The sequence below is a fragment of the Bison bison genome, unplaced genomic scaffold, assembly GCF_000754665.1.
Source record: "Bison bison bison isolate TAMUID 2011002044 unplaced genomic scaffold, Bison_UMD1.0 scf7180017864518, whole genome shotgun sequence".
NCBI classification, from domain to species: domain Eukaryota; kingdom Metazoa; phylum Chordata; class Mammalia; order Artiodactyla; family Bovidae; genus Bison; species Bison bison.
The window spans coordinates 6,287,216-6,314,153 of NW_011495071.1; the positions used below are offsets into that span (position 1 = coordinate 6,287,216).

At 45.3% G+C, this 26,938-nt stretch overlaps 1 protein-coding gene across 5 annotated transcripts in view; it reads right to left on the reverse strand.

Moving 5' to 3' along the window:
* SIK3 (SIK family kinase 3) overlaps positions 1–26,938 on the reverse strand; it is a 144,153-nt gene that overhangs the window by 16,348 nt on the left and 100,867 nt on the right. For 3 of the 5 annotated variants that reach the window (XM_010830385.1, XM_010830386.1, XM_010830384.1), the window contains 13 exons: positions 16,498–16,616; positions 15,841–15,951; positions 15,471–15,614; positions 14,954–15,031; positions 14,404–14,513; positions 12,887–13,040; positions 12,507–12,662; positions 8,993–9,063; positions 6,625–6,768; positions 2,716–2,866; positions 1,849–1,974; positions 1,496–1,581; positions 956–1,065 (listed from right to left, as the gene is read on the reverse strand). In XM_010830385.1, coding sequence (XP_010828687.1) covers positions 956–1,065; positions 1,496–1,581; positions 1,849–1,974; positions 2,716–2,866; positions 6,625–6,768; positions 8,993–9,063; positions 12,507–12,662; positions 12,887–13,040; positions 14,404–14,513; positions 14,954–15,031; positions 15,471–15,614; positions 15,841–15,951; positions 16,498–16,616 — 1,560 coding nt within the window. The remainder of the gene's footprint in view (positions 1–955; positions 1,066–1,495; positions 1,582–1,848; positions 1,975–2,715; positions 2,867–6,624; positions 6,769–8,992; positions 9,064–12,506; positions 12,663–12,886; positions 13,041–14,403; positions 14,514–14,953; positions 15,032–15,470; positions 15,615–15,840; positions 15,952–16,497; positions 16,617–26,938) is intronic. The other 2 variants (XM_010830387.1, XM_010830383.1) reach the window with 1 other exon arrangement.

Consider the following 26,938-nt stretch of genomic DNA (forward strand, 5'->3'; position numbering starts at 1 on the left):
TGCAATTCATGGGAGCCACTGAGGATGCTCAACTTGCATAGCACCCAGAGCAGGGCTCCTCCAACTCCAGGGCATGGAAGGTTCCTCTGGGGGATTCGTGAAGACACACACTCCTGGGCCCAACACTCAGAATGCTGACTCAGTAGGTAAGGACGGGGCTCTAAGAATTTGCAATTCCAAGAAATTGCCCGTTGATTACTCTCTGAGTAGCTCTCATTCAGGGCAACACTTCTCAAACTCTAATGCACGTGTGAAGGGCCTGGGGATCTTGCTAAAACAGATTCTCATTCAGTAGGTCTGCGATAGGATCTGAGATTTGATTTTTCCTGCTGATGTTGCTGGTCAGGGACCCTACTCTGAGTAAGAAGGGCTTTGAGACCAACTCAGGCTCTTCAGGGGATCTAGACTGGGTGGCATTACTTAAGAGATTCTCAGTTTTCAGAACGCTAACCCCTCAGAGTGCTGGCCTCTGAAGAACTGTATAAATTAGGGCCCGCTCATCTTTGCCTCCATCTGAACACCCACAAGAGAGGAGCCACGTGCCCAGAGGACCACCAAACTCAGGAGTGACAAGAGGGAAGGTTCTGGTGGTAGCCCATTCGTTTGGTACAGTTGGAGGGGACTTTATGAAAACATCAATACCAGTCAACCATTATTGAGAACTATATTGTTCCAGAGGCTATTCTAAGTATTATACCTAACATATATATCTCATAGTATTATTATCCCTGTCTTACATTTGAGAAAGCAGAGATGCCTGGAAGTTAAGTAGTTTACCTGAGATCTCACAGCTAAGGAGCTGGTTGCAGCAGGAGCCAAGCCAAGGCAGCCTGGCACTAGAACCACCCCCTTACACAGCATGTTGCTCCGTCACCGCAACCAGTGGCTTGAGGCAATCAAGACGAAGCCTCACTTCTCCTGTGGCTCACGGTTTGGAGAAAACCTCTCCACTCACCGTGAGACTGCATCATGGCGCTGCTCATGGGGGGAGGGCTGTTACTGGGCTGTCTGAAGAGATGGTTGTTGGGGTGGTTGGGAGGTGGGCTGGAAGGCTGAATCCTTAACCTTCAAAAACAACAGAACCAGATGAGTAAATACACTTCCTGAGGTGACAATATAACCTTGAAGTTAGTTTCAGCCATTTGATACCCACAGGCAGAAACTCCATTTTTAGTTTTCATAAGCTTCCAGGCTAGACACACACACACAGGCCACCCACCACAGTCTACTGAAAGCCTGTTTGCATCTTATTTTCCCAGACGGCCCAAGGAGGCAGGGGTCACTGCATCTGGCCTCCTGTATTAGGTGTCAGATTACATGGTTCATGGGGATAAGAAAATGAAGTGGCACAGGAAGTCAGGATTTTAGGAAGCTGCTGAAATTTAAATTGGTCTTCCTGCCTTTCAGATGGGTTTTTCCAAGATGAATGCTATCGTCAGTTCTGTCTCCCATGTGAGTTAGGCCAACAGCTTAGGCAAAGAACATGTTTTATTACCTCTGGAGCTGGTGGGTGAGGAGGGCGGGCTGATTTTCACATGCAGCCTGAAGAGGTGGAGAAGGTTGAGGAGGACAGATAGAGTCCTAAAATACATGCGGGAAAGGAGAAAAAAATACTCGTGAGCTTGAAGACTAACCAGAGGTATTCTCGGGAAGGGAAGAGACTATCTGTGACTGAGATTTATGCTCCCGCCGTTCATCAAAAGGCTTGATTACCTTGACTCAAACATGGCAACCACACAAATAACTCAACTCCACTCTGCCCTGCATGATCTCTTCCAGCACTGACAGGCCCATCAGCCTGAGAGCAAACTCCAGACAAGTTGGAGAAAGCGGAGAGGGAAGGCCTACTTGAATCTGCTGCTGGAGAATTTGGTGGTGCTGCTCCTGCTGGTATAACATATGCTGCTGCTGGGTCTTCTCCAGGGTTCTTTCATCAATCTGCCCCCCGTACATCTTCTGCAGCTGCTCACACTCCTGAAGGGAAAGCAGTTCATACAGAGGGGATACAGCCAGGCCTACCCCATGCAGTGCCGTCAGCAGACGCAGAGCTGCTCTGGGTCTCATGGGCAGAAGGAGCCCACAGAGAACTGTGTCCTTGATGAGCAACTAACCCCTTTAGGTGGGCATTTGTGTACTAAATATATTCACGCTCTGTGCTGGCTGCATGAAGGGAAAAACACCAAGATGGCCTGGGTACGAGCGAAGGTTCCAGTGTGAAATCGGTGTACAAGGCACATGCCACTCGAAGCTTGGTCGTCAGGAAGGCAGAAAGGAAACCGGCCCTTTATAGAAGCCTGGAGGTACACTTCCTTCCTCTGGGAGCACCATTCCATACCAGCTGGAGAGTATGCCAGGTGGTAAGAACGCAGAGCAGGCTCCAACAAGACCCAGTGCCCATAAGTCATGAGGGGAACGCCAGGGTTGCTTCAAAAGACATTTCCGGGTGCTTCCCACTGAAACCCAAGCCCAGAAATTCCTCTCTAAGGAACCACAGAGACAGGAGGAAATTTAGTCCCTTCCTGGGGAAAGCTGGACGTAAGCAGAAGGAAGGAAAGCGTGTAAGGGACTGTCTGCTTTGGCACCTCTAAAACTGCAGTGCTGCTGTGAGGGGGCAGAGAGCTTAACACCCGTGTCCTCCTGCAACACCGGTCTGTTACCCATGCTGGTCTCTGCTACCCATGCTTCTCCAGAGGTGCCTGCCGTCTCTAACATTACCTGCTGCAACTGTTTGATGCTGCTGTTGTTGCCCATTTTTTCCAGGTGAGCTTTGAAGGCCTGGATGCTTGCAGCCCCATCTGAGAACCGGCGCACAGGGGAGAAACGCTCCGTAGGGAGGTGCAGGGTGTTGGAGTCCTTGTAGGTGGAGCTGAATATATGGGAAGAGAAGGTTAGGGGCTAGGACTGAGGGGTTTTGACCAAATCACCTAGGGACGCTGTTCCAGATGAACACAAAGCTGCTGGCTACACGCGCAGCCTGGCATATTATGCCATTTCCATGCCATCTCCAGAGGCCAGTCGTTTCCCTAGCCTACCTTCCCTTTAGAGGCCTCCAAGTGACCATTTTCCATTTCCACTTACCTTGAGTTGGCTTAATGTCCAAGCCTGGGAAGGTCCTGGGATCATATACATCCAGTTCTTAAAAATACACTGGGTCAGAGAGAGAGGAGCTTCACAGTAGCCCTCAAGCCCAGCTGTACAGGAACTCCTCCTTTTACAGTCATGTCTCTATCTACTGCCTTTACAAACCTAGAACAAACCTACCCGTGTGACCTAAAGTTTTCCCTGAGTAGTAACCTCTGTATGACCGACCAGAGGGAAACTAGTCAACTTTGGGGTCAAAGGTCTGGCCTGGAATTCATAGGTTTTTTATGCTAGAAAACACAAGGTGGAGCTTAAAGTGGGGAAACTGGGGGTCTCTGATCCCCAGATGGAGACAGCCCATGCTTAAGTAACGTGGGCCTGAAGATCCTGCACATACCTGGTCAACGCAAATAAGGTTATCTGCTGTGAGAGGTAACTTCTCAGAGCAGTGGCACCCTCCCAACCTGCTAATGAAAGAGGAATTGTGTGGATTACCTTCAAAATGACCCCCACTGCTCAATAAGAACAAAGCCAGTGTCTTACAGAAAGAAAGAACGAGCTATCAGTAAGGAATGCCTAAGACGACATGAGAGTTAGAAGCTAAGACCTATACTTGTTTACCTAATCAGAAAGAGATGTTTATGGGTTGAAGTAAGCAGATAAAAGACTGCCAAGGCAGCATTCCAGCAGCTGATGGAAAGGATCAGGGTTTCAGGTCCAGGGCAGAGATGACATCACACTGAGCTGTGGGTGAAATGATGTACCACCTTGCCAGTTACTCATTCTGGACAGAAGCGGAACCAAGGCTAAGAAAGCGGGTGAACAAGCGAATTCAAGTGCAGCAGACACGGAGGGTCTAGGAGGGGCTGATGAGTGTGCAGAGGAGTTAAAAGAGTTCTGGCAGCAGGGAAAAGCCCTCTACCCTCTAATGATGGCTCCTGTTTGAGACTCCACCTGAAGCTTGACACAGCAGTGAGCTGATGAAATGAACACAACGTGTATCTGGGTTCGGTAACACAAAAGACAAATGAGTTTGGAAGACACACTCCAGAAACAGTGATCATGGGAGCTGGTCTCAGGGGTATTTCCTCAATATTTATTTCTGTTTCTACTTCAGGTGTTTGGAGTTAAAGCAAGCAGGTACTATTTTCTCCTAGAATTTGATTCTTATACTTTCAGTATTTTCTGATGGTGGACACATTTCTGATTCACTCAGAAATCTGTGCTCTTCAAGGAGTTAATTATAGTCTGTCTGTACAAAACACATTCTCTCCCACCCCAGATCCAGGTATTTCATGACTTTCCCAGAAGATCGGGTTGTGAACAAACTGACAGCCTGGGCAGCCCAGCACAAGGAGCTTCAGAGGAATAGTTCTCATGTAGCTGCTCATTTTGGAAGCACTGAGAGTATCAATTGTGTTTTATTTTTATTAGCAATCACATTCAAACTCAGGACAGCCTCATGGCAGGCTGATATTCCCACTACACTCTTCAAACAGGGACTTGGCTCCCCACCTAAATAAAATCCATCTTGTATTAGTTAGGTTTTTTTTGGTTAATTACACTTAATTTTTCTTTTAATTTATAAATTACACAATTCCAGGATTACACACTCAGATACCTCTTCTGTCTTCATGTTGGACTTCATCTACAATACCCCAGAAGAATAGACATATCTGCTGTTCTTGTGTCATTTCCTCCAGCAAATGGAAGGAATTCAATAATCTCCCCAGGCCACCCATTCTCAGTGTTGGACAGCCTTGGAAAGTTTCCCTTTCGCCCTGAAGACTTGCTTCAGTCTCTTCTGTCACCATGCTTTTACAGCAACTCCATGGAGACGAGCTGAGTCTGCATAAACACCGCACCTTACACGATCCGTCACTCACAGAGTATTCATTCCAGTTCAAACTGGCTTGACCACAGGGAACCCTTGAAACACTCTACCAAGAGTGTTCACACAGAAACAGACAGTAGACAGATCTCCAGCAGGCAACGCCTTGACAATGACCAGGCAGCGTGGAAACCACACAAATGGAGCTGTGGGCCAGCGTGGCCTTCCTTTAGTAACAGGACTAAACACAGTATCAGGTCAGCGATAAAGGCAGACTGTGGTGATGTGCTCATCTTCATGCTTGCCCCACAACAACATGGCCTGAGGAGCACCTGAATTAAACAAGGATTAAACCCAAAGGACTGAAACTAAACAACAGAGCCTGGCAAAGGCTGAAAATCCAAGTGTGGGGCTGTCAAGGAAGGAAAGACAGGAACAGGGAGAAATAAAGCAATAAAAGTCTATCAGGTAACAGTAGAGAGCTCAGAGTTATTGAGAAATCATAGAAAATGTACGGGCAGCTAATGATCACCCAAAGTGGTGGAGAACTGTAACAGTGAGGTTCCTGAGAGATTCTCCTGAGAAAAATACTGTCTGTACCCCCAGAGTTTTATTTGAGAAATGTCACTCATGCCACTCCTAACAGACCATTTGTACCATATTATTTATGGTCACTTATGAAACCTTATCTTTCTTCTTTCTGAGTTCCAACGTGGCATTAATGATGGTTCAGTTTGCTCAGAGGTCACCTGTCTCTGCTGATTACCTGTGATGCCCAGTGGGTCACAAGACACAATACAAACACTGTGTCAAGCTTGCCAGCGTGAGTCTGGCTGCAAGACTGAGTAACAGCACATTTATAAACTTAATTTCGTCAGAATCTGCTTTCCCAACTTCCCAAGTAAGGCTGCTCTTCACTGTCCTCCCAAAAAGACTGGGGAAAAAAAAAAAAAACAAGCTCTAGCGACTGGTGGTGGCTTTGAAACTGTGGCCCGTGAGCTTGGGGACAGCTTTGGAAAGGACTAAGCTAAGATTTTTGGTCATCACAGAGTTCACAGAAGATAACCACCTTCTTAATCTAGCAAGGTGTCACTCCCCTCGTTCCCAGGCTTACTTGAACTCAATTTTGTGAAGTTCTCTTGGCAAGGAAGGCTACACTTGTTTTTATGTCTTTAAGAGAAAATGAATTATAAATTTACCAGAGACCTACTAGAAGATTTTTCCATCAGAATACTGCAAGGATGACTTTCAAGCACAACACTCAAGAGGATGCAGTGTCTCCACTCTACCACTCACAAAGCAATGTGTTTTCCCCCATCCAAGCTCCTCATTCAGGGGTCACATGATAAGAAATGCTCATCCTTCTGATGGCGATGGGTTATTAAAAGTCAAGCCTACTGATGTGGTTACAAATCCTATCTCCAGCTGGTCTTCTGAGAGCTTCACCCACTTGCAGGTTTCAAGTTCAATTTCATCTATGAGTCAACGTCTAGAGTCATGAGGAGCAACTGCAGGCAATAAACATGTCTACGAGATAATGGGAAAGAAGCGTCTCCTATGGCCCTGGGCACGGCTGAGTCAAGGAGCTGAGAAGATGCAAAGTTCAGGATGCTATTTAAAGCCATGATGCTAGTCACCACGTCTTAAGACTAGCCAGAAGGGGCCTGTCCGATGGGCCTCAAGGAGCTCCCACGGCTCACGTGGCTACTCACCGATGCTGATCAGGTACCAGGTGAGGGGGCCAGACCCGGGAACGGAAAGGCTGCTGTCCTAGCTGCCGCTGTAGGTCCGGTGGGATCTCAGCTGTAGGGTTGGTCATGGCCAGTGTGTGCCTTTTGGACCTATTTGCCAAGTACCTGCAACAAGCAGGAGCACATTTCATAGTAAAAAAGACAGACAGGAGTACTCCTCAGCAAGAAGCATTAGAAGTTAATCCAAAGCACTCAGAATGAAGTGGCGCCAGAGCACAGAAAGGGCTCAATGGCCAACAGACTCCTGACTGGATGGAAGTGAGACATGTCCCAGAAGGCCAACAAAAGCTGGCTTCCCACTGAAGTGGCTCAATGCTGGACCTAAGAGTAGCCGTTAAGAGAAGAGAGAAAACAGATGTCGCTCATGAAGTGGATCAATTTTCCTGACTTTATTCCATTCAGGAGAAGAATGTATTTTCTGCTGGTTAATTTTGTTCCTTGGTTTCCCTCCACATTTCCAAAATACAAGTCAGAGGAAATGAGCCCTAAGGACTGTTCCTAGAGATGAGCTGAGAGAGAGATTCAGATGGGCTTTGCGTATGTCTCCTGAGGCCACTGCCCCCAGGGTTTGAGGCTGACCTTGCTACAAATCATGGAAAAAGATCCTTTTGCATGGGGCTAAGTTAGTTCCCACACCAACCCTTTCCTCATGCCCCAAGACTGTAACTCCACTGTCGGAGAAGAAAAACTGATGCTGTCCCCAGGAGACCAACATTCTCTAAAGGATGAAGAAATGAAACCACATGAAATGTTTAGAACTGTTTTTTAGGTGAAAAAAAAGGCAAGGCAAGAAAAGAGAAGTTTCAAAAGCTGAAGAGTTCACAAGCTGATGACTTTTATTCTGAAGGTCTTTCAGATCCACCACTAATACCATAACGCATTGGTCCCCCTTGGTCTGGACGATGACTTCCTTCACCACTGCTGCTCTTCTTGGGCATGAATAAAAGAAGCATCATTCCTTCCATGACATCAAAAGGGATGGGCATTTTACCCTTCAAATGTTGGTCTTTAAAGAAGAAAGGAGGAGCTGGAGGGGTAAAATGTAAGACAAAGAAGAGAAGATGAAATACTGCTATCTAATTCAAGTAGGAAGGCAGTAAGTTTCCTAATTTCTCTTCATGACTCCAGCAGGGCCCATATGCAACTTTATACACCCTGTGATCGGCAACCTATCGAAATAATAACATCAAGAAAGAAACAAAGTCAACGCAATTCTTCTATTGGCTATTCTGTAGAAGGAACTTGCCCACCTGCCAACACCCCTGTTCTCCACTGTTCTTTCCACACGGGACCAGCTTCTTTTTGGACAGCAGCTCTCATGCAGAGCTACTAGCGGGTAGAGAAAGGACACTGGCCAGCAACCATCCGTGTAAGAGGTCTTGTTTCATTCATTCTTAACTACTTTGCCCATTTCAGCTAAAACCAGTTAACAGGCTAGAGAGTAATTAGTGGTATGTAAACTTGCCAGAGGGTAGGTAAGCCATTAGCGGTTTAATATCCGTTTGATAAAAACATTCAAAGTTTCCCCAAGAGCCCATGAAAACCATTTTATTTCAACTTCCCTCAAGGGAAAAAACATATAATCTTGAAGAACACCTGTATTTCTGGGAAAATACATGCTGGATTCTGGTCAACCCCCGCCCTCCCCGAAAAATAAGAAAATCAACTCCCACAAGGGATCATGCATGAAGCTGGAGGACCACGGCTAATGGAACTGAGGTCAAATGAACAGTACAGCATGCCTGATGGTCACTGCCGTTTTCTGTGAATTAGGCATCTCTGCAAACAATGGATATTTGCATCTGTCCCTGGACCGAATCCCATATTCTTTTTTCAATATCTCTTTGTTGATACAAGGGGATGGCAGAAACACAGCAAACAGTACAAGAGGTATTCATTCTCCTGGAAAGGAAGAGTCCATGCCAGCGGTCCATGGCCAGACTAGCTAGGATTACTGTCATCCCAAATCTCCAATTCCTTTTCAGTAACAGTTCTTGGCAGGTAGGAGCAGGCTTTGTGCCTTGTGAATACTATCGGAGTTGCAATATGAAGGCAGGGGGCAAGGAAGGAAGGAGGGAGGAGAGAAAAAGTTCTTATGGTTATTGCTGTCACTTAGGGGACTTCCAATGGTGCTTACAGAAATGACATTTTCTGGGTAGTCTTCCGTGACTTCCGTGTGGGGAGGAACATGCCATCTGGCTTGAGCAAAGAGACCACACAAATGTTGAAGCTGCACTGGACCACCTCCTTGGGCAGAGGTGACCTTTCGTTGGTCGCAGGGGGAGCCTGCCCAAGGACGCTCTGCAAGCACTGCCAGATGCCACATTACCTCTGCACAGCTTCCTGATCTGGCTCCCCATCCGAGCTCTCCTCGTCCACAGGGGTGACTGCTGGCACTGCCTGAGGAAAGACAGGAAGGAAAAGCTCAAAGCGGCGCTTCTTCCGCAGCAGTTCTTACTCTGGACACTGGGCTCGGGGCAGGCCTCTCAGGTACTTTATTTTTTTTAATCTGCAAAGCTTTTCTAGGATCCCTGGGTTATACAGAACATTCACAGACCTTTCAATTGTCCCACTTTTACCTTGCTCAGTTGATTTTAATTCCTCTGATTCATGTTCCTTCATTCATTTATTCATCCAATAAATAAGCTGAATGCCCACTATGTTCCAGGATATAATGTGAATTAATAAAGTTCTTGCCCCTGTTTTACAGTCCAGTGGAGGACAGAGATAGGCAAACAGACAAAAGGACAAAATAGCATGACCCAGTCATGGGTGTGTGGGGACTGAGCAGGCATCTTAGAGGACGTGGCCCCGTACCCAAGGCTTGAAGGATGAGTAGGAATGAGTCCGGCCAAGAAGGAAAGAGGTTGCAAGCGTCTAAGGTTTCTTGGCCGAGAGAGAAGAGAAGGCCCACGGGTGTTTGAGGACCTGAGAATATAGTAGGAGTTTGTTTACCTGGAATGACTAGGAACTGATTTGTTGTTTCATGTTAAAGTTATTTCCAGATTTTAGATGTCCTTAATGCCAGAAAGTACTCTTGCCTGGAAAATCCCATGGACGGAGGAGCCTGGTGGGCTGCAGTCCATGGGACGGCTAAGAGTCGGACGCGACTGAGCGACTTCACTTTCACTTTTCACTTTCACGCACTGGAGAAGGAAATGGCAACCCACTCCAGTGTTCTTGCCTGGAGAATCCCAGGGACAGGGGAGCCTGGTGGGCTGCCGTCTATGGGGTCCCACAGAGTAGGACGCGACTGAGGCGACTTAGCAGCAGCAGCAGCAGCAACACCAGAAAAGCATACTGGTTTTCTAAAAGTCCACTGTAGCACATAACATATAACTGTGAAGTTACAATTCAACGCTTTAAAATCACTGTCACCCGCCAAAACATGAGGACCACCACAATATGCATGCATTATGGTGACTCTTCCCGGCTGCCTGTGGGCTGGGACATCGTACAGCCTTGACAGCTACTCAAACCCTGGGGCTCACGGAACCACCATGCCTCAAGCACTGAAGCAAAAATCACACTTTCATTATTACAAAACAGCGTTTTTTAATGGCATCACCGACTTGATGGACGTGAGTTTGAGTGAACTCCGGGAGATGGTGATGGACAGGGAGGCCTGGTGTGCTGCGATTCATGGGGTTGCAAAGAGTCGGACACGACTGAACTGAACTGAACTGAATTATAAAACAAAACAAACTTTTGGGATAATTCCACTGTCTGAATGCTTCTAGGGTTTCCAGAACCCTAACTATGGTTCTGTGAGGCTGGCGGGAACAGGGTTATACAGGAAGTGGCTACAGATGAGGCGGGAGAGGAGCCCTGTGGCCAGTTATAAACAGCCTTGAATACCACATGAAGAACTTTATTTTGAGGGAAGGCAGTGGTGAATCACTAAAGATTTTAAGCAGGGACATGATGTTACAAGATTTATATTTTAGAAAGCTGGCCTGCTTTAGTTGCAGCGTGAAAATGTCAGGTGACAAGGATGAGGAGACAAGCCTGGAACCAGGAAGCCCATTTGGCAGCCACTGTGTTAATCCAGGCAGAGGATGACAGTAGCTTGAGTGGGGAAAAAGGCAGTGGAGATGGGACAGAAGATAGACACTTACTTTACAGGCATGGCATAACTGCTTTGATGTGGGAAGTAAGGGACAGGGAAGAATTAAACAGAAAACCCAGGGGAGTGATGGTGCCGTTCCCTATCACCTGGAGGGAGACACAGGTTTCACCGCATCAGGACGTGTTCATCTGAGGACATGCTGAAATAAAATGGTGAGGACTTGCCAAGTAACCAACTGGATCTGTGTAGCTGGTAATCATATAGATAGAAGTGCAGGGCTCAGAAAAGCATTGTGGGCCAGAGAATCTCTCAGTGACAGAAATAGGGAAGTGGACAGGATCACTCAGAGAAAGTCTGTAAAATGAAATGGAAACAGGACCTCAGACAGAACTGTGGGTTTCTAGGAAAAAGAAGAAAGGGAACCTGAAAAGGGGAGCTAGGAGAAAAACACAAAAGAATAGGGTAAAAGAAGACCATTTTTCAAGGAGAAAAATGGTCAGCCATAACTAATACAACTGGGAAGTCCAAAAAGATAAAGATGAAAAATATCCACCAGAAGTTCATTAGTGACCTTGGCAAAAACAGTTACAGTGGACAAAGTCACTGCACCTCCCATAAAGCTGTTCTGGACCTTCCAAATCTACACTGACCTGGCCTTTTCCTAAGTGCCTCTGCCACCTACAGGCCCACGGTCTTCACTCCAGCACTTCATCACATTGGTCTTTTACTGTTACTCCAATACTTCACATATGTGGATCGCATCTTCCTATTATAGTATAAGCTCAATGAGGCCAGAAACTGTAAATATGAATTCTTCCCTTTTCCCAGCAGCCATGTTACTGGCACAGTAGACCTGCATCAGTCTACAAACTGTTTCATTACTGATCTAAGATAAGGTAGGTAAAGTAACAGAGAGTAATATTTATAAACCTTTATAGCAACTTAACAGAGTAATTTTTTCTGTTGAACCAAAGAAAATTTAGCCTTGTAGTTCATATGTTTTAAATTTTTAATTTTTCTGATAATAGGGAAAACAAGGTCCTCAAACTAGAGAGAAACCTTAAGAAGCACCGCCCTGAAATACCCAGTGAGGGCTCTGGATATAATTAGCACTCAACCTTAATGTAGTATGAGATTTAATGGATGAATAAATGAATGAAGGAATGAATCTATCTATGGCAGGAAACTAATCAGAAATAAACAGAAACCAGGGGAAGAAAAGAATCTTTGTGACCATCATATTAAAAAACATGGGGTTGAGAGATGCCAACTGTCAGCTTAGAAGCCAAATCATCAAGGGATCCAGCTGGCACCAAAAGTGTGAGGTATGTTAATCAAAGGAGGAAGAGTTGGTGAGAAGGTAAATCTGGAAACCAGTCTAAAAAGCAATTAAGCCCAGAGAAAACTGTTAGTTTCCACTGCCCTCTGGCATGGAAATGTGATTTGCAGGAAGGTCGGGCCTGAGACTATGACTCCCTGACTTGAAGCAGGCAGGGCAGTAGCTGCCCTTTACTCGAGTGTCTACAAGAGGCTCCCCAAAGATGAATCCCTCCAGAAGCAGGATACAGTATGGAAATTATTTGGTTAAGTGAAGAAGCTAACCAAAAATTAAGTCTGGAAAATTCTACTAGCCTGAAAAAAATGGAAATGACACTGAGCATTGCATGTTGAGGGAAAGAAGAAATTCAGACGTTTAGGTTGGAGACCCTGAGTTCCAAAACCTCTTTACAAAAAGCCTCTGAGAAAGCAAGCAGGGCTTCATACTGCCACTCACTGGTGTCATGGTGACAAGAGGGGAGGGTCCCCGTGGGCGCTTCAGCAGCTGCTGGGCGTGAAGTTGGATGTTGGCACCTCCATCTGATGCCCTCCGGCCAAGGGGCCCCATTCCGTTCAGCAGCTGCAGGGTGGGCGGCTGTAACAGGGACTGCTCCTGCAGGAGGAGACAGGGAGGGATAGTTCGGTGAGGTGGGGAGAAAAGAGGAGAGAAGACAGCAGTACTCCAGTCTACTGAAAGGAAGGGATCCCATGATGGTGACGTAGGAGAGAGAAAGCACCCTTCTAAGGACACCCTGAAATCCTGGGGACGGTCTCTGCGTTTCTCAAAGGCAGCTCAGACGAGCTCTCTGGGGGCAAGCCCTCTCCCAGGTCAGATACCTTATATTCCAGCTGCCCGGTTGGCTGCAGATTTTGCATGGGCAACAGGTTGTGCATGAAGTTCACGTTCGGGGCCACCTGCAGGAAGGGAGCCTGCGGGTTGACTCCAGGAAAGCCAGGCAGCAGCTTCTGCAGATCTTCCATGACCTCCGTGCTGACGGGAAACAGGATGATGGAGAAGTCTGGTTACAATTCTCCCTCACAACCTAGAGCCCCAAACTGAGGACACTGCCAAATTCTGCACGGTTTAGTTTATCTTTCTACCTTCCTCCTAAATGTGTATTTCTCTCCAAGGTGCCAGAGCGAGCAGAAGTGTGTGGAGCCAGGTGTGTGGAATCTGGCTCTCTGCCATTTCACTATCTGTGGCTGGGGATCACCATTCTGCACTGACCACTCATGTAAAACCAACAGCTCTGTGCCAACAGGAAACACTGGCCCCCATCCAGTTCAGGTCTCCGAGGCCTGGAGGTGAACAGCAAGTAAGGGAGGACACGGCCATCCACTCAAACAATGGCTGCCCCAAAGTAGCAGCTGATTCACCGGGGAAAGAATGCTGTCAGCGCCATCAGGGCTGATGGGCAGATAAGCCGTGGATGGGCAGGGCTGTGGAGTTCCGACAGAGGGGTTTATAGCACACTTTAAAATAAGAGCTCTTTCCACTAACAGGGTGACACGGGACTCCACCCTCCGAAGCTGACATTGTCTGCGAAGCCAGAATGCTCCCCGATCGCCTGTTTCATTGTAGGCTGATAATGTGGAGCAAGCAAACCAGTAAGCAGGGGAGGCTCTTTTGGAAATGACTCAAAGGAAAAAGAAACCAGCTTTGCTCCGAGCTGAACTCTCAAGAGGACTCTTGCCACAACCTTCTCTTCCCTACTCAGGAGAAGAAATCGCCAGAAAAGTGGCATGGCTATTTTTAATGGTGAGAATCTTCAAGTGTTGAACAAAAACCAAGAGAGCTGGCCTTCAGTCCATTTCTCCAGTGTGCGGGCAAGCAGGGGACACAATGAAGGGCTGTTTTGGGAAAACACTTTGGGAAACCGGTACTTATCTGGCATATTTTTGGACTTTTGTTCACATAATTTTTTTTCACTGAATTTAATTTTTTTACATCTATAAATTCTACCCTGCTGTTTGTCCTCACTTCTTAGATTAAGTCTTCCATTAAAATATATGGCAAAAAGCACCTCTAAAAGTTGTCAAACACAGATGCATTTTCAGGGGTACTTTTATGTGGTACCTGAGGTATCTGAGGTCTTTGTGGGAAAAGACATGCTATGCTCTTCACCAAAGTACTGTCATTGCCTGGCTCGATGGCGGCTTTCAGCCCACCCTCCACTAGTGACAGGTCTGTGATCCTCAAGTCCAAGCAAGTCTGATCTACCAGGGAGCCTGAAGAGGTTAACCACGTGTCTTGGCCACTGTATCAGATCTCATCTGGGAGATACAACGAAGTACGGGAAATGTGCCACAGGAGGAACTCAAAGTCAGATGGGAATTTTCTGCCGGACACTCACCGGGGGTCGGCCACGCCCACTGTGTGCCTCCTCATGGACAGATAGCGGACCAGCGCTTCAGGGGAAGGCTCTTCACCCTCGTCACTGTCCACGTTCACCGCCCCGTCCGGCTGAGGTGAGGGAAGCACGGACAAATCAGAAACAAGAGAGAGTGAGAAACAAGAAAGAAGGGAAGGGGACTTCCCAGGTGGTCCAGTGGCTAAGAATCTGCCTGCCGGTGTAGGGGACACGGGTTAGATCCCTGGTCCAGGAAGATCTCACGTGCTGCGGGGCAACTGAGCCCGTGTGCAGCAACTCCCGAGCTCGCACTCTAGACCCCGTGCTCCACAACAGAAGAAGCCACCACAACGAGAAGCCCGCCCACTGCCACGAAGAGCTCCCCGACTTGCCGCAACCAGAGAAAGCCCGAGAGGCAACGCAGACCCAGCACGGCCAAAAATAAATGGGGAAATGAATAAATAAGAAAATACATAGAAGTAGTAAAGAAAGGCAACGAGGCTATGGGAAAGAAAGTAGGTTCAGTTGACAGCCACCAGGGGCTGCTACTTGCCTCCACGATTTGATTCTCTGGGTTGATGAGCTGCACCTGGGGGACGCTGATGTTCATAGTGGTACCAGCCTGCTCCGCCTGGAAAGCAGCACACACACATACAGGCTTTTCAACACCAGAGGGAAATCATAGAGGCTTTCAAAACATTCTTGATGGCTAAAGTCTATGTTTCTACTTTTGAGTTTTTGGTTCCTCTGCTCTTAGAAGCTACAAGGAAGTATTCTTTAGCGAAGACAGTCTCTCGCAATGATTTACGGTTTCTTTTCTTAAAAAAAAAAAAACTCAACTATTGGTGTCCCTTCCAAGTGCTGGAATACTCTTCCACCCACTCTATCAAAGAAAGACTGAGTTCTTTGCTTGGCCTCTGACAAAGGAAGAGATGGCAGCTGGGAGGCGATGGGTAAGAAGAGCAGGTAAGCCGACGGATAAGCATGATCTGGCGTTAGTGAGCGATGGATAACCACCACCCCTCTCCACGTTACTAGTCCTGAATCTGATCACTGGAGTTATCACCCACCTGGAGGTTGACTGGCGGCTGGAAGCCCATGGTTCGGGGCATGCCAGGAGGTACTCCAACACGCAGGGTTTTATGTCTCTTATGCCGGTCACACAGCAGGCTGTAGATTGCACTATAGTGATCATAGGCATCCGATCTTAACGACTACCGAGACAAAAGGGGAAAGAGCAAAAAACCCTGGTGAAACAGCACGTCAATGACCAAAACTCTTTTAAAAGTAATAGTAGAATAGTAAAGCGCCTTCTTTTCAAGGGGCAGAGGAAGAATGGGAGGAAAATGAAAAGATCCAGGTTCCCAGGAAGAAGGATACATGGGAAAGACAGGGCAGAGGGAGCGCAGCCCCCACCCCGGCCTCTGCTCCCTTAGGTACCTGCAGTGTCCGCTCTTTGTCCAGTCCCATGTTTTCCATGGCTAAGAGGACATCCTCATTCAGAGGGTCCATCTGCCTTTCTTCCTTCAGCTGCTGGCATTCGGCTATTAACTGTAACAAAAAAAGGCAAGCTATCAAACTCCCAATTAACTACGTCAAGATGGCAGATCATATATAATGAACAAGCTGTTCCATGCTCCCTAGCTTGTGATATTTTTGGCCTTAGATGAAGCCTAAGCAAGAAAGCCCTGGGTACTCAGCTAGGAGCAGATAAGATGGCTAGGCCACTATTTTCCTGAGCTCCTGGGGTACCTGGAATGGCTATGATGATTTAAATAAAGGAATGCTGCAGGATCTGTTGGACTGTGCACAGCGAGAGATAAGAGTAGGTGAACAATCCCGTGGGAAGAGGCTGTACTGCCCCAAGACCCGGGAAGGGACCCGGATGTGAGGACATGCGGTCAGGAACTGGTATCACTATTCCGCAACAGCTCAGCTGGTTGAGCTTCCTTCTTGCTGGCTTCACTTGCTTCAGGATTACACAACAGCCTGCATCCAGGCCTGCCCTTCTAGGTCCTGGCCTGGTTACAATCTTATGCAAAAGAGCCTGCAGCAGCCCGAACAGGCTTTCCCGGGGGCGAGTGGAGGCCCGCTCACCCTATCGAAGTTGGGGTCCGCATCCCCTAGCTTCATCCACTTGTGCTTGCAGATCTGCTCCATGGAGAGGCGCTTGTTGGGGTCCAACACCAGCATGTGGCGGATCAGGTGCTCACATTCTGCAGGAGACACGGAGCCGGCCATCAGTGCCGGTGGGGGAGGCGCTGCGGGGGCCGAGGAACACGGGCAGGGCGAGCAGGTGGACTTCCTAGCTCCTGGCTTCTCATTTGTTTCTCTCACTTCGCGATCCTTACCTCTGCCATGGCTTACCCCAGAAGGGGCCAGGCAAAGGCAGGAAGAGGTGGAGGAGAGGGAAATTCAACTCAGGGCTGGGGGTGGGGGGGAGTGCGGTCCTGGTTAATACCTTCACTAAAAGTCGGATTAGAAAAAAATCTGGGATAATCCCTGGATTTCATTTACTTATATTTTGTAGGGCCCCATTTGCTGCAATTAAGGAAGAGTTTCAGTGTCTGAAGCTATTCAGTGCCTTACAAGATCCCCAAAATACAGCCAGCTCCTTTCTCCTCTCTGCATTCTGATGTGCACACTAACGCTTTTGGGTGTAGGGTCCCAGGTGTGGGGAGAAGACAGGCATGGAGCCTCCCTACCACACATGGTAACCTTTACTGATAATTTTCTCACATTCGCAGGGGCATACAACTGAGCTCTGAGCTAAAGAGATTCAGATCAGAGAGGTGTCACTCTGGGAGCTCATGTTGCAGAATACACTGCAAAAAGAATGATGGCTCCAAAATCAAGATGCCTATATTCTGATTTCAAAACCACCCTCTATTTCTAAGTGTTCTCATCTGTAACTTGAGGGTACTGATGATGACGTGGGGGTAGCACGTGTGATGAAACTGAACCTAGATACTGATGATAAAAAAACAGCAGCATGGAGACACTCTGCTGACTACTTCACACATATTTTGATCTCATTTAATCCTCACAGCAATCCCAGGAGGAAGAAACGATCATTATTCTCACTTTGGAGACGTTAAAATTAGGCACAGAGAAGTCAAAAAACTTGTTGAAGACCACTCAATAGGTTAGATTTCAAACCAGTCTCTGCGGTTGGTGCTCTGAATCACACCCCAGCTCACCCAGAACCCGCAGAATAAAGTCCAAAGTCCTCTGACCTCACCTCCAGCCACGTGCCCTGGGCTCCCTGAGCTCCAGCAGCACAGGCCTTCTTTATAGTCTGTGCATATACTCATCACGTTCCCACCAATGCCATTTACACTCACTGTATCCCTTAGTCAGGACGGCTGCTCCCCAGCCCTCACGTGGCTGGCTCCTTCTCATTCAGGAAAGAACTTAAATGTCAACTTTCCCAGAAAGATCTCTCCTGACCACCTCATCAGCCTCGAGGAGGTGTCCAGTCGTGCCCTATGACATCACACTAATTTCCTTCACACTAATGACTTCTGTGTAAAATCACCTTATTTATTTACTGCTCATTGTCTAACCCCCCGCCCCACCCCCCGCCACGTGAGGCCTTTTTTATTGCTGTTTTCAGTATCAAACATGCAATGCCAAAGATGATGATTATACCTAATAGGAGTTGAATAAATAGCTGCTGAATAATGTGAATAAGTAAACATTTATTGAAACTAATCAAACAAGACTGTATGTGAGCAAATGCTTTTAAAAACTATAAAATTCTCCATAAGATACAAGATTGTTTCCATTTTACTACAGCTGTCCTTAAAAAAAAAAAACAAAACTGGCCAGTGATACTAACAACAGCAATATTAAAGAGACTTTAATAAATGAAAAGACTTTTTATATCCAAGGCACTGTGCTTACCAACTTTATTTCATTTAATCTTAACAACAACCCTATGTTAGATACTGTTATCAGCCCCATTTATAAAAGAATAAACAAGTTAACATGATCAACCATTGCTACATTACAGCAGAGTAAGGACTTGAGAGCTATGCTCTTAGCATATTTTCATGTGGATACAAATCGTCTGATATATTTTCCCTGAATAAATTCAACTCTGAAACCTCACAATTTCTGCACCATTTGGCGAACATCATTCTATGTCACCATCATGAAAGGAATACAAAGAGTAATTAAGACAAATTACTCAATTTTTAAATTTATTCTAACTTGAAAAAAAAATAAAACAAAGCCTCTATATCAAAATGATTTTATGGCAGTCATCAGTTTGTTCCAGCTTTATGATTAAAAGTACAATCAAATGCAGTATGACTCTCGAAGTCTGTAGTTCCTATATTCCTATAAAATACATGCCATCTACAGCATTAAGCTTTTATGAAAATTATGTCTCCAGAGTAAGCAAGGCTAGAATCCACAACTGCAGTATCTGTGTGGAAGACAAGTATCATGACCACATACCTTTATGGTCTGCAATTACCTGAGAGGAAAAAAATGTTCTTGATTTAGAAAGCTGCTAAAACTAAAGACCCGGGTGTATGGAGAAGGCCTGGGCCTGATTCCAAAGCTGGGAAATTATCATTCGGACCACTAGATGGCACTCTAACTGTTCTGTTTTCTTTTGGTTTTCATATAGTATCTCGTGCATTAGTCCTGAATCAGATGACCAATGCTGAATGATGGCCAGTTATGGGCTTGCTTTAAAACAGAATTTTAAAGGCATTTTCTTAAAAACAAACAAAATTAACACCACTGTAATAAGTCCTGAGTGGAAGATCTATCTGGTTCAATTTCAGGATCTTGAAACCTCTTTTCAGTCATCCTTAACTATTAGTTGGTTTCAGATGCCTTGAAAAATCTCCAGAAAAATGCAAACAAGAATTTGTACACAAAATTTTGCGTCTACCTTTTAGTCCATGCAAGGAGCCCACAGACCCTGAGTCACAGATTCCCTAGGTGTTTACAGGTCCCAGGCTGAGGGGCCTGCAGTCATCTTGTTGCAGTGGCAACAACTGAAGGACACAAGCCCACATCTGTGCTCCTGACATGCTGTCCAGCACCCAAAGGAGCAGAAACCTCACACTCTGCACCTGCTACACAGATGGCGGAATACGACCAAATGCGGAAAGCCAGGGTATTGTTATCAACTCATGCTTCTTAAGCATCACATACAGCTCAGGAAAGGATGTTCAAACTAGAAGGCACCATTCTACATAAAACATGGAAAGAGGGTGAAAGAAAAGGGAATAAATGCTCTCACACCTAATAACACAACTAACCACCGGACAGTACATTAAAGTGAATGGAAAGAAAACACGGCCCCAGATCAAAGAAGACAAACACCAACTTGCCCAGATGCCAGAGAAAACTGTATTTTAATGTCAAAAACAGCCCCATCGCTTGTTCCTCCTCAAAGGGCAGCCTTTGCTACTGAATGGAATGGAAGCACTGCAGCAGCACAGGCGGCTCCGCCTGTGCCAGGGGGTCTGCTCTCAGCGGCTCCTTGCAAGCTCAGGGCAGTGCTGGCCCCCTGGGAAACCCGATGCCGCCAGAAAGGTGACTCGAGGGCGCCCAGCTCGGGCTGCCCCATGGTGCTGACAGGCGTTTGGGTGGCTTTGTGGACAGCGGACTCCTGTATGGGCAGGATCCTGAAATGGGAATTCAGTTCAGACCGCTTCCTAAGTTGTAATTCCTTCTGAGGCCGGGTCTTTAACATCTTTTTCCTTTTTTGACCTTGATGATAAACAGCTTTCTCTAAGAGGCTGAAAGTATTCAGTTTGAAGGGGAGAAAAAAATAAAGGATGAAGAAGGGGGAGTTTAAAACCAACTTGAAATTCACCTGAGATATTTAGTAGAGGCTCTGTCTCTATTTCCAAGACAGAAGAAGAGATATTAATAGAATCACGTAAGAGAAAAGTTCCTGATTAAAACTTTGAAAACATGCCACTGAAGGTTAAAAGTCACGAGGCTGATTTATCGGGGAGAAGAGAAGGTGCAGGCAGGAAGGGCACAGGGAGCGCTCATCAGCATCTGAAGGGCACACAGAAGACAGTGCGTTTATACTGCGCTGCTCCAGGGCCCGGAATCTGGAATAATTAGAAGTAACAATTTCAACGGAGGAAAAATCTTTTCAATTATTAGAACTGATCCAAAGTACTAGATTAAGGTCCTAGGGATTTAAGGAGGGGCCCCTGAGGGAAGTGAGGTGGGGGCGGGGGTAGTCAAGCAGGCAAGGCCACACCTGGAGCGCAGCTGATTTTACTCCTTTGATACATTTGTATTCTGAGTAAGGTTTCACTTTAAAAATTAAGTCCAGAAGCAACTGGATAGGATAAACTCTTTGGTCCCCTTCAACTCGAAAAAAACCATGTAACTATGAAATGAGAACAATTTGACCTGTGAAATAGTATCTTTATTGTTACTAGAAATTTTCCATTTAATGATTTATTTATATTGTATTTACATTACCTATGTAAAGTTTTAAAATGTATGGAGTCATCAGGATCCAACTCCTTATTTAATTTTGAATAATTAATGGGCGATGTTAAGCCCTTCTCAAGCCTGGCAAAAAAACCCGCTTTTCCCCCTTGCTCTTCTAGTATATCCAATCCCAATCTGAGAACACTAGGATTGAGCTCAGAAACTACCATCTCACTGGCTTCTAAGCTGTCAATGCTCAAGAAGTTCCACTGCTCTTAAGAAAATGAATCCTTTCAGCAGACTCCTCTTCTATTTCCATAAAAGGCTGAGAGGTCTTCTTTGTTTTTGATTAGAAATGTCTAATCAGAGGCTGGCGTTTGCGAAGTTGTTAGAAAGGGCCCCCAGTATTGGTTTGAGCAAGACTGGGGGCCCCTGAACGTCTCACTGAGCTCTGCATCACCAGGGCCTGCACAGCACACGGTGTGAAATCAGTTCTCGGTGATGCCAGACGAAAGAAGCACTGTACAAGGCGACTACTACAATTCCTCCTAACAACTTTAATAATCTGACTCCAAGAACCCACAACAGAACAGGCATTCTCCGTGCTTCAAGCTGGAAAAACCAGCCAACTGTCATTTTACAGAACATTAAAATGTGGCACTGTCTGGGGGCAAAAGCCTGGATCAGATGATTTCCAAGGTCTCCCATTGTAGCTTTAGAGTCCACTGTCTCATTCACACAGAGGGTACTTACTTACCAATCGTTTCTGAGGCTGCCCAGAGTAATGTGTAAATCAGATTACCGTGTGAGGAGGCAGCTGCATGTGACACAGCCATAGCGTCTAGGTTATGATACAACAAACCCAAACAGCTCTTGGCAGATCAGATCTTCTCCACAAACCCTGTGGATGTGTCTGAGAATAGTATCAATATATGTCTTTACCCTCTTAAGAGAACGAAGTGAGAGAGAAGAGTGAAAAACAACATAAGGAAGGAGGGAATGGAGAAATTCTTTTAAAAATATTATTTAGTAATAATTACTAACATTTCTTGTGCACCATATAAGAGGGAGGCAGAGTGCTAATTAAAATAAATGAACCCTTGAAGTTAGCTTAAGCATCTAATTTACACACTAGTCCTTATTAGTACTATATCTATTATACAAATAGAGAAATGAAAAATCAGATAAGAAACTTGACCAGGTTAATATGAAGCAAAACTAGGATACAAATTCTGGTCAGTATCAGGCCAAAGCCAGAGCTTTTAACCCATACAGTACCTAAATTAACTGCTGATATTTTAGGTAGCAGCCAGCATATCTTTATAAAAACATATCAGATCAATTTCATTCTTCCTCCAATAAATCAAATGCCATGTACTCTCCATAGTTTCCATCCCAACAGAGTCACCTATAAGCCAAATCCATGGAAAGCAGGCCAGGTAATAAATTCAGAAGGCTGTGAACTAGCTGGCGGACAGTGTCATGGCAAACAGCAAGTTGCATTAGGGTGAACTGAGAAGGCAGGGATGACGGTGAGGCTGAGATGCGCTACAGAAGAGCAAGCCTGGCTGACGCGCCCTGGTCGTCACATGGCGGTGGGGGTGGGGATGGAAGGCTGGCAACCACAGGCTTCCCCAGTCAAGGAATCAAGAGACAGGCAGAAGGGGCAGGCAAAACTTCAGGGAACCGGCCCTCAGAATCTTTAGGCTGGTTCTCTGATGGAGGAAATGCCAAGTGTCCCTAAGCCCTTCATGTGCTGCCAAAGAATGGGACATGACAAAGCAATCATTTTCAGCTCTGTGGGCAGAGGAGTGGTCTGAGAGGAACTGAGTCATAGATTCTTTCTGACCACATAAAACTGCTTGGAGCTGGGGGAACAGAAGACATCTGTGTGCCAGGAGGCGTGGGGAGAATGCAAGCAAGAAGCAGTTACCCAGGAAGCCGGTGTTTCTTACAGGTGCTGGAAGAGGGCATGGTGTGGTTTCTCACATCCTCTTTCCAGTCAGTGCAAGACTCCGCTGCTGTGTGCTCAGTCACACATGACTCTTTAGCGACCCCACGGACTGCATGCAGCCCACCAGACTCCTCTGTCCACGGGATTTTTCTGGCAAAAATACTGGAGTGAGTTGCCATTTCTTCCTCCAGGGGATCTTCCTGACTCAGGGATCAAACCCATGTCTCCCTCGTCTCCTGCACTGGCTTCACCCACCTGGGAAGACCCTAGTCAGTCAACACTAGGTGTGTTCAAAGGTAATGCCAAAACATTTAGCCCGAGAGCTCTTTGTTTTCAATAATTTTAACCAATTTCTTAATAATGTTTAATTCTCCAGAGCAATTCAAATTTCAAAGAGGGCTCTATTTTTCTCAAATCTCAAAAATCCAAAAAAGAAACAAAAGTAAACTAGCTAAAATGTCTGTTTCCATGAAAATGACTTAACTTCATATTTTTTTTTAAAGTTAAATGGCACTAATTTCTTATGCTTTTCAGAACAAGAATACAATGTGATACACAGCCTGATTCTATTATCCACTCACTTTGGCCAGCTCAAGTACCAGTCTGGGAGAGAACTGATATTATTATAACAAACAGAACAAGACCAATGACTGACCCACAGTGAAAAATTCTGTATGAAGCAACATGGCTGTGATAAGAGTTACATACTGAATTAATAAATTAAGGCTTAAAATTAAAAAGAAAATCATAAGTACTTGCGCCAAGATACATTTTTTTTGGTATGAAGCTGGCCAGAGTTAGGAATCCTCACTCTGCTAGTGGACTGAGTCCTAGAAATAACTTTTTTTAACATGCCCACGGAAACCCTTGCCACGTCTGGGAGTTCAGACGGTAAATAATCCTCCTGAAATGCAGGAGACTCAGGTTTGAACCCAGGGTTAGGAAGATCCCCCGGAGGAGGAAATGGTAACCCACTCCAGTATTCTTGGATGGATGACCCCATGGACAGAGGAGCTTGGCAGGCTGTAGTCCACGGGGTCACAAAGAGTCAGACACGACTGAGTGACTAACACACGCGGAAGGAAGCGCCGCCATTGTCAGCTAAGGTCAAATCTATCTAATGAAGTGACTTATTTTAAAATCTAAACAGTGTAGACCCATGGTCTTGCAGTAAGGCATTTGTATGTATAAAGAACATATATTCACGATGAATATGCTGTTCTATAGTTGCATTTATGCGCTGCATAAATGTTAAGTACAATCATACAAAATACAGGGTTTTTTTGTTATTACAATGAAATTTTGTTATATTGGACAGTGCTAGAACAATGGTGCTGTAGGTATTAGAATATTTTTACTCCTTAAAAATTAAATTTTAATACTTTACTATCACAAGAGAAATACATAAACATTTCTAACTTTATTTAAAGTAACAGTCAATACCACAGTTTTACACAACAAAAGAAACTACATAATCTTGGAATTAACTCTAATGGAACTTACTTCACGATAACGTTGGCTGTTGGAAAACAGTTTACTCATAATAAACAAGCACTGAGATCAACTCCTCTAAGAGAAATGACACTGAGGAAAAAAATGTCCTGTTTTGAAACCAAACGTTTTTAGTTCTTTTGGGGAAAGAGAAGTGTGAGTCCCGGTACCAGAGAATTCAGTAAAATTCCTACAAGGATAGCCCACCAGTAAGAGATTAGACAAGGAAGTAGAGAGTCATTTAAATACAAATTCTACCCCAAAACACTGGTTTCTGCAAATTACTGGAATGTTCTGGAATAGAAGGAAATTTCCTTACATCTATATTCTATGATACCCTTTCTGTGGCTGAACAGAGTCAAAGGGAGATGACTTGGCACAATGTAGCAAATACTGGTGGGTGCAGATGGGGAAAGCTTCTGTTGGGAATCAGTAAATAGGCGGTGAGGCTCTCTCTTTGAGTTTAACAAGTTTATCAACCTGAGACAGACTGAGGAGAAAACAAGTGTTTGACCCAAAGATCTCCATTTGTTAGAAAAATAACATCTATTTCTTGACATTTCCTTATTTTCAACTGTTCTTCTAGGTGGCTGAGACGCTGCCAGAATTAAGATTTAGAAATTAGGAGTCTCTGGCTTAAGGGCTGGGGGAGGCTTACATTTACCTGTAGCCCTGACCTTGAAAAGACCCCAGCATGTTCCACTGTTTACACCAGAGGCTGTCCAATGTGCAGGTCACATCTTTAAAATAAAAACTTGTCATTTATACTATCTTACTATTCAAATATATTTTAAGTCCTAATAGAACCATTATAGTGGAAGAAAACTCTGGCTCACTTATACAGAATCCAATACACAGTACTTGATACTAACACTTTTTTTTCCCCTGTAAGTAATTCAGATGGGCAAAGATATCCATCCCAGAACTCTCTTGATACCTGGAATCACTCGTCAGAAATGTACTCATTGAGGATTAAAATACAATCAAAGCATCTGGGTGGCTTCTGAAGCCAGCTTGCAAGGGCTCCAACAGCTCTGTCGCTGCCTGACTGGGTGGTTCCAGGGGTGTTACTTAACCTTACCATGCCTCGATGCCTTGTCTGTCGGGTGACAATCGGAGCCTGCCTCATAGGGCTGTTTTAAACATGAGACATTGACAGGCTAACGCAACCGTGTCTAGTACTGAGAAAGTGCTCAGTGGCTGGCTGTTAGCTACTGTCCATCTAGGACATCTTCCCCGACTCTGTTTTCCTGTATCGGGACGCTGAAGCGAGGAGACAGTGTTGCTGAAAGGATAATAATAACAGGGCAGTACCCATATTTACCTCCTGGTTTTCTATTGTCTTAGGTGCAATCACAGGCAAGAATACTGGAGTGGGCTGTCATTTCCTCCTCCAGGGAATCTTCCAGACCCAGGGATCGAACCATGTCTCCTTCACCTCTTGCCTTGCAAGCAGATTCTTTACCTCTGAGCCACTGGGAAAGCCCCCCCTGAGTAGCAGAGTGTTCCTTAAAAAGGTATGGAAGAACCGCTCTGAGGACTCTGAGTCCTTGAGTATATGGAGACTGATGGGTGAGTTACTTTAATCTCCTGTCCCAATCCCTCTAAACAAAGTGCTTTTAGCCAAGCAAGATGTTGTGTGGTTCTTGATGAGTAAGCCCATCAGGGCCAAGCTGTTTGCATCTAAGTGGAAGCTTTTTGGCAGTAGCTGCACGGTAGCCTCCTTCAGAAGCATTATGTAAGCCTGGGTCTTGCGTTCTGAGTGATAAAATGCTTATGCAGTATTACAATTAATTAAGTCACAAATGATGTTTAATCAATACGGACGTAAAAATATTGTCCACAAGAGATCTCTACATACTTGCCGTCAGTACAGTTTATTCCACTGTAAATTACTTTTCCTTCAGCTAAATAAATGACTGATCTTACTATATTTGCTAATAGGTGGTATAACTGGTGAATAAGACAAACTAGGCTTTAATAAGTAGGCCTCTCACTGTTTTTAAAAATATACTGGTAGTGATTGAGCTTGATGCTCAAAATATTTACATTGCTGGCTTCCCTCAGCGGGAGCGGAAATCAGACAAAGAATTTGCAAACACACGTGGCCAGGTCAGGTCTCACCTTCTGCAGAAACTCAAAACAAACAGCAAGTTTTAACTTCTATAATTTAGGCTCAGGGTTTCATCAATACCTAACTGGTCTCTGGAACGCTCTGAGAAGTTTAACCCAAAAACACCAGTCTAGATCAAACATATTTTACTTAAGACACTGAAAGCCAACTCGATTGCAGATCAAATCCTTTTTGAACTAGAAGTCACTTGACCTGGTCATTTATATAATAACCTATATAACAAAAGTACATAAAGCCAGTTAATAATTCAGATCATCAGTGAATTACCTATCACTTTATCAACAATAATAAAATACAAGAGTCTGACAGAAGATTCTACAGGTAAGTGGTGATGATTCGATTTTTCATTAAAGAAAAACTTACTGAATGTTTACACCATGCCAGTCACCTTTAAACTTTATGGAGGATGCTGCTGTACCTGTGAAACACAGTCCTGATACAAAGGAGTCTGCATTCTAGGGGCGAGGAGAGGAAGACAGATACACAGTTACTGAACCGGGTGGTATGAAACCGATCTGCCCCAAATAAATCCTTGT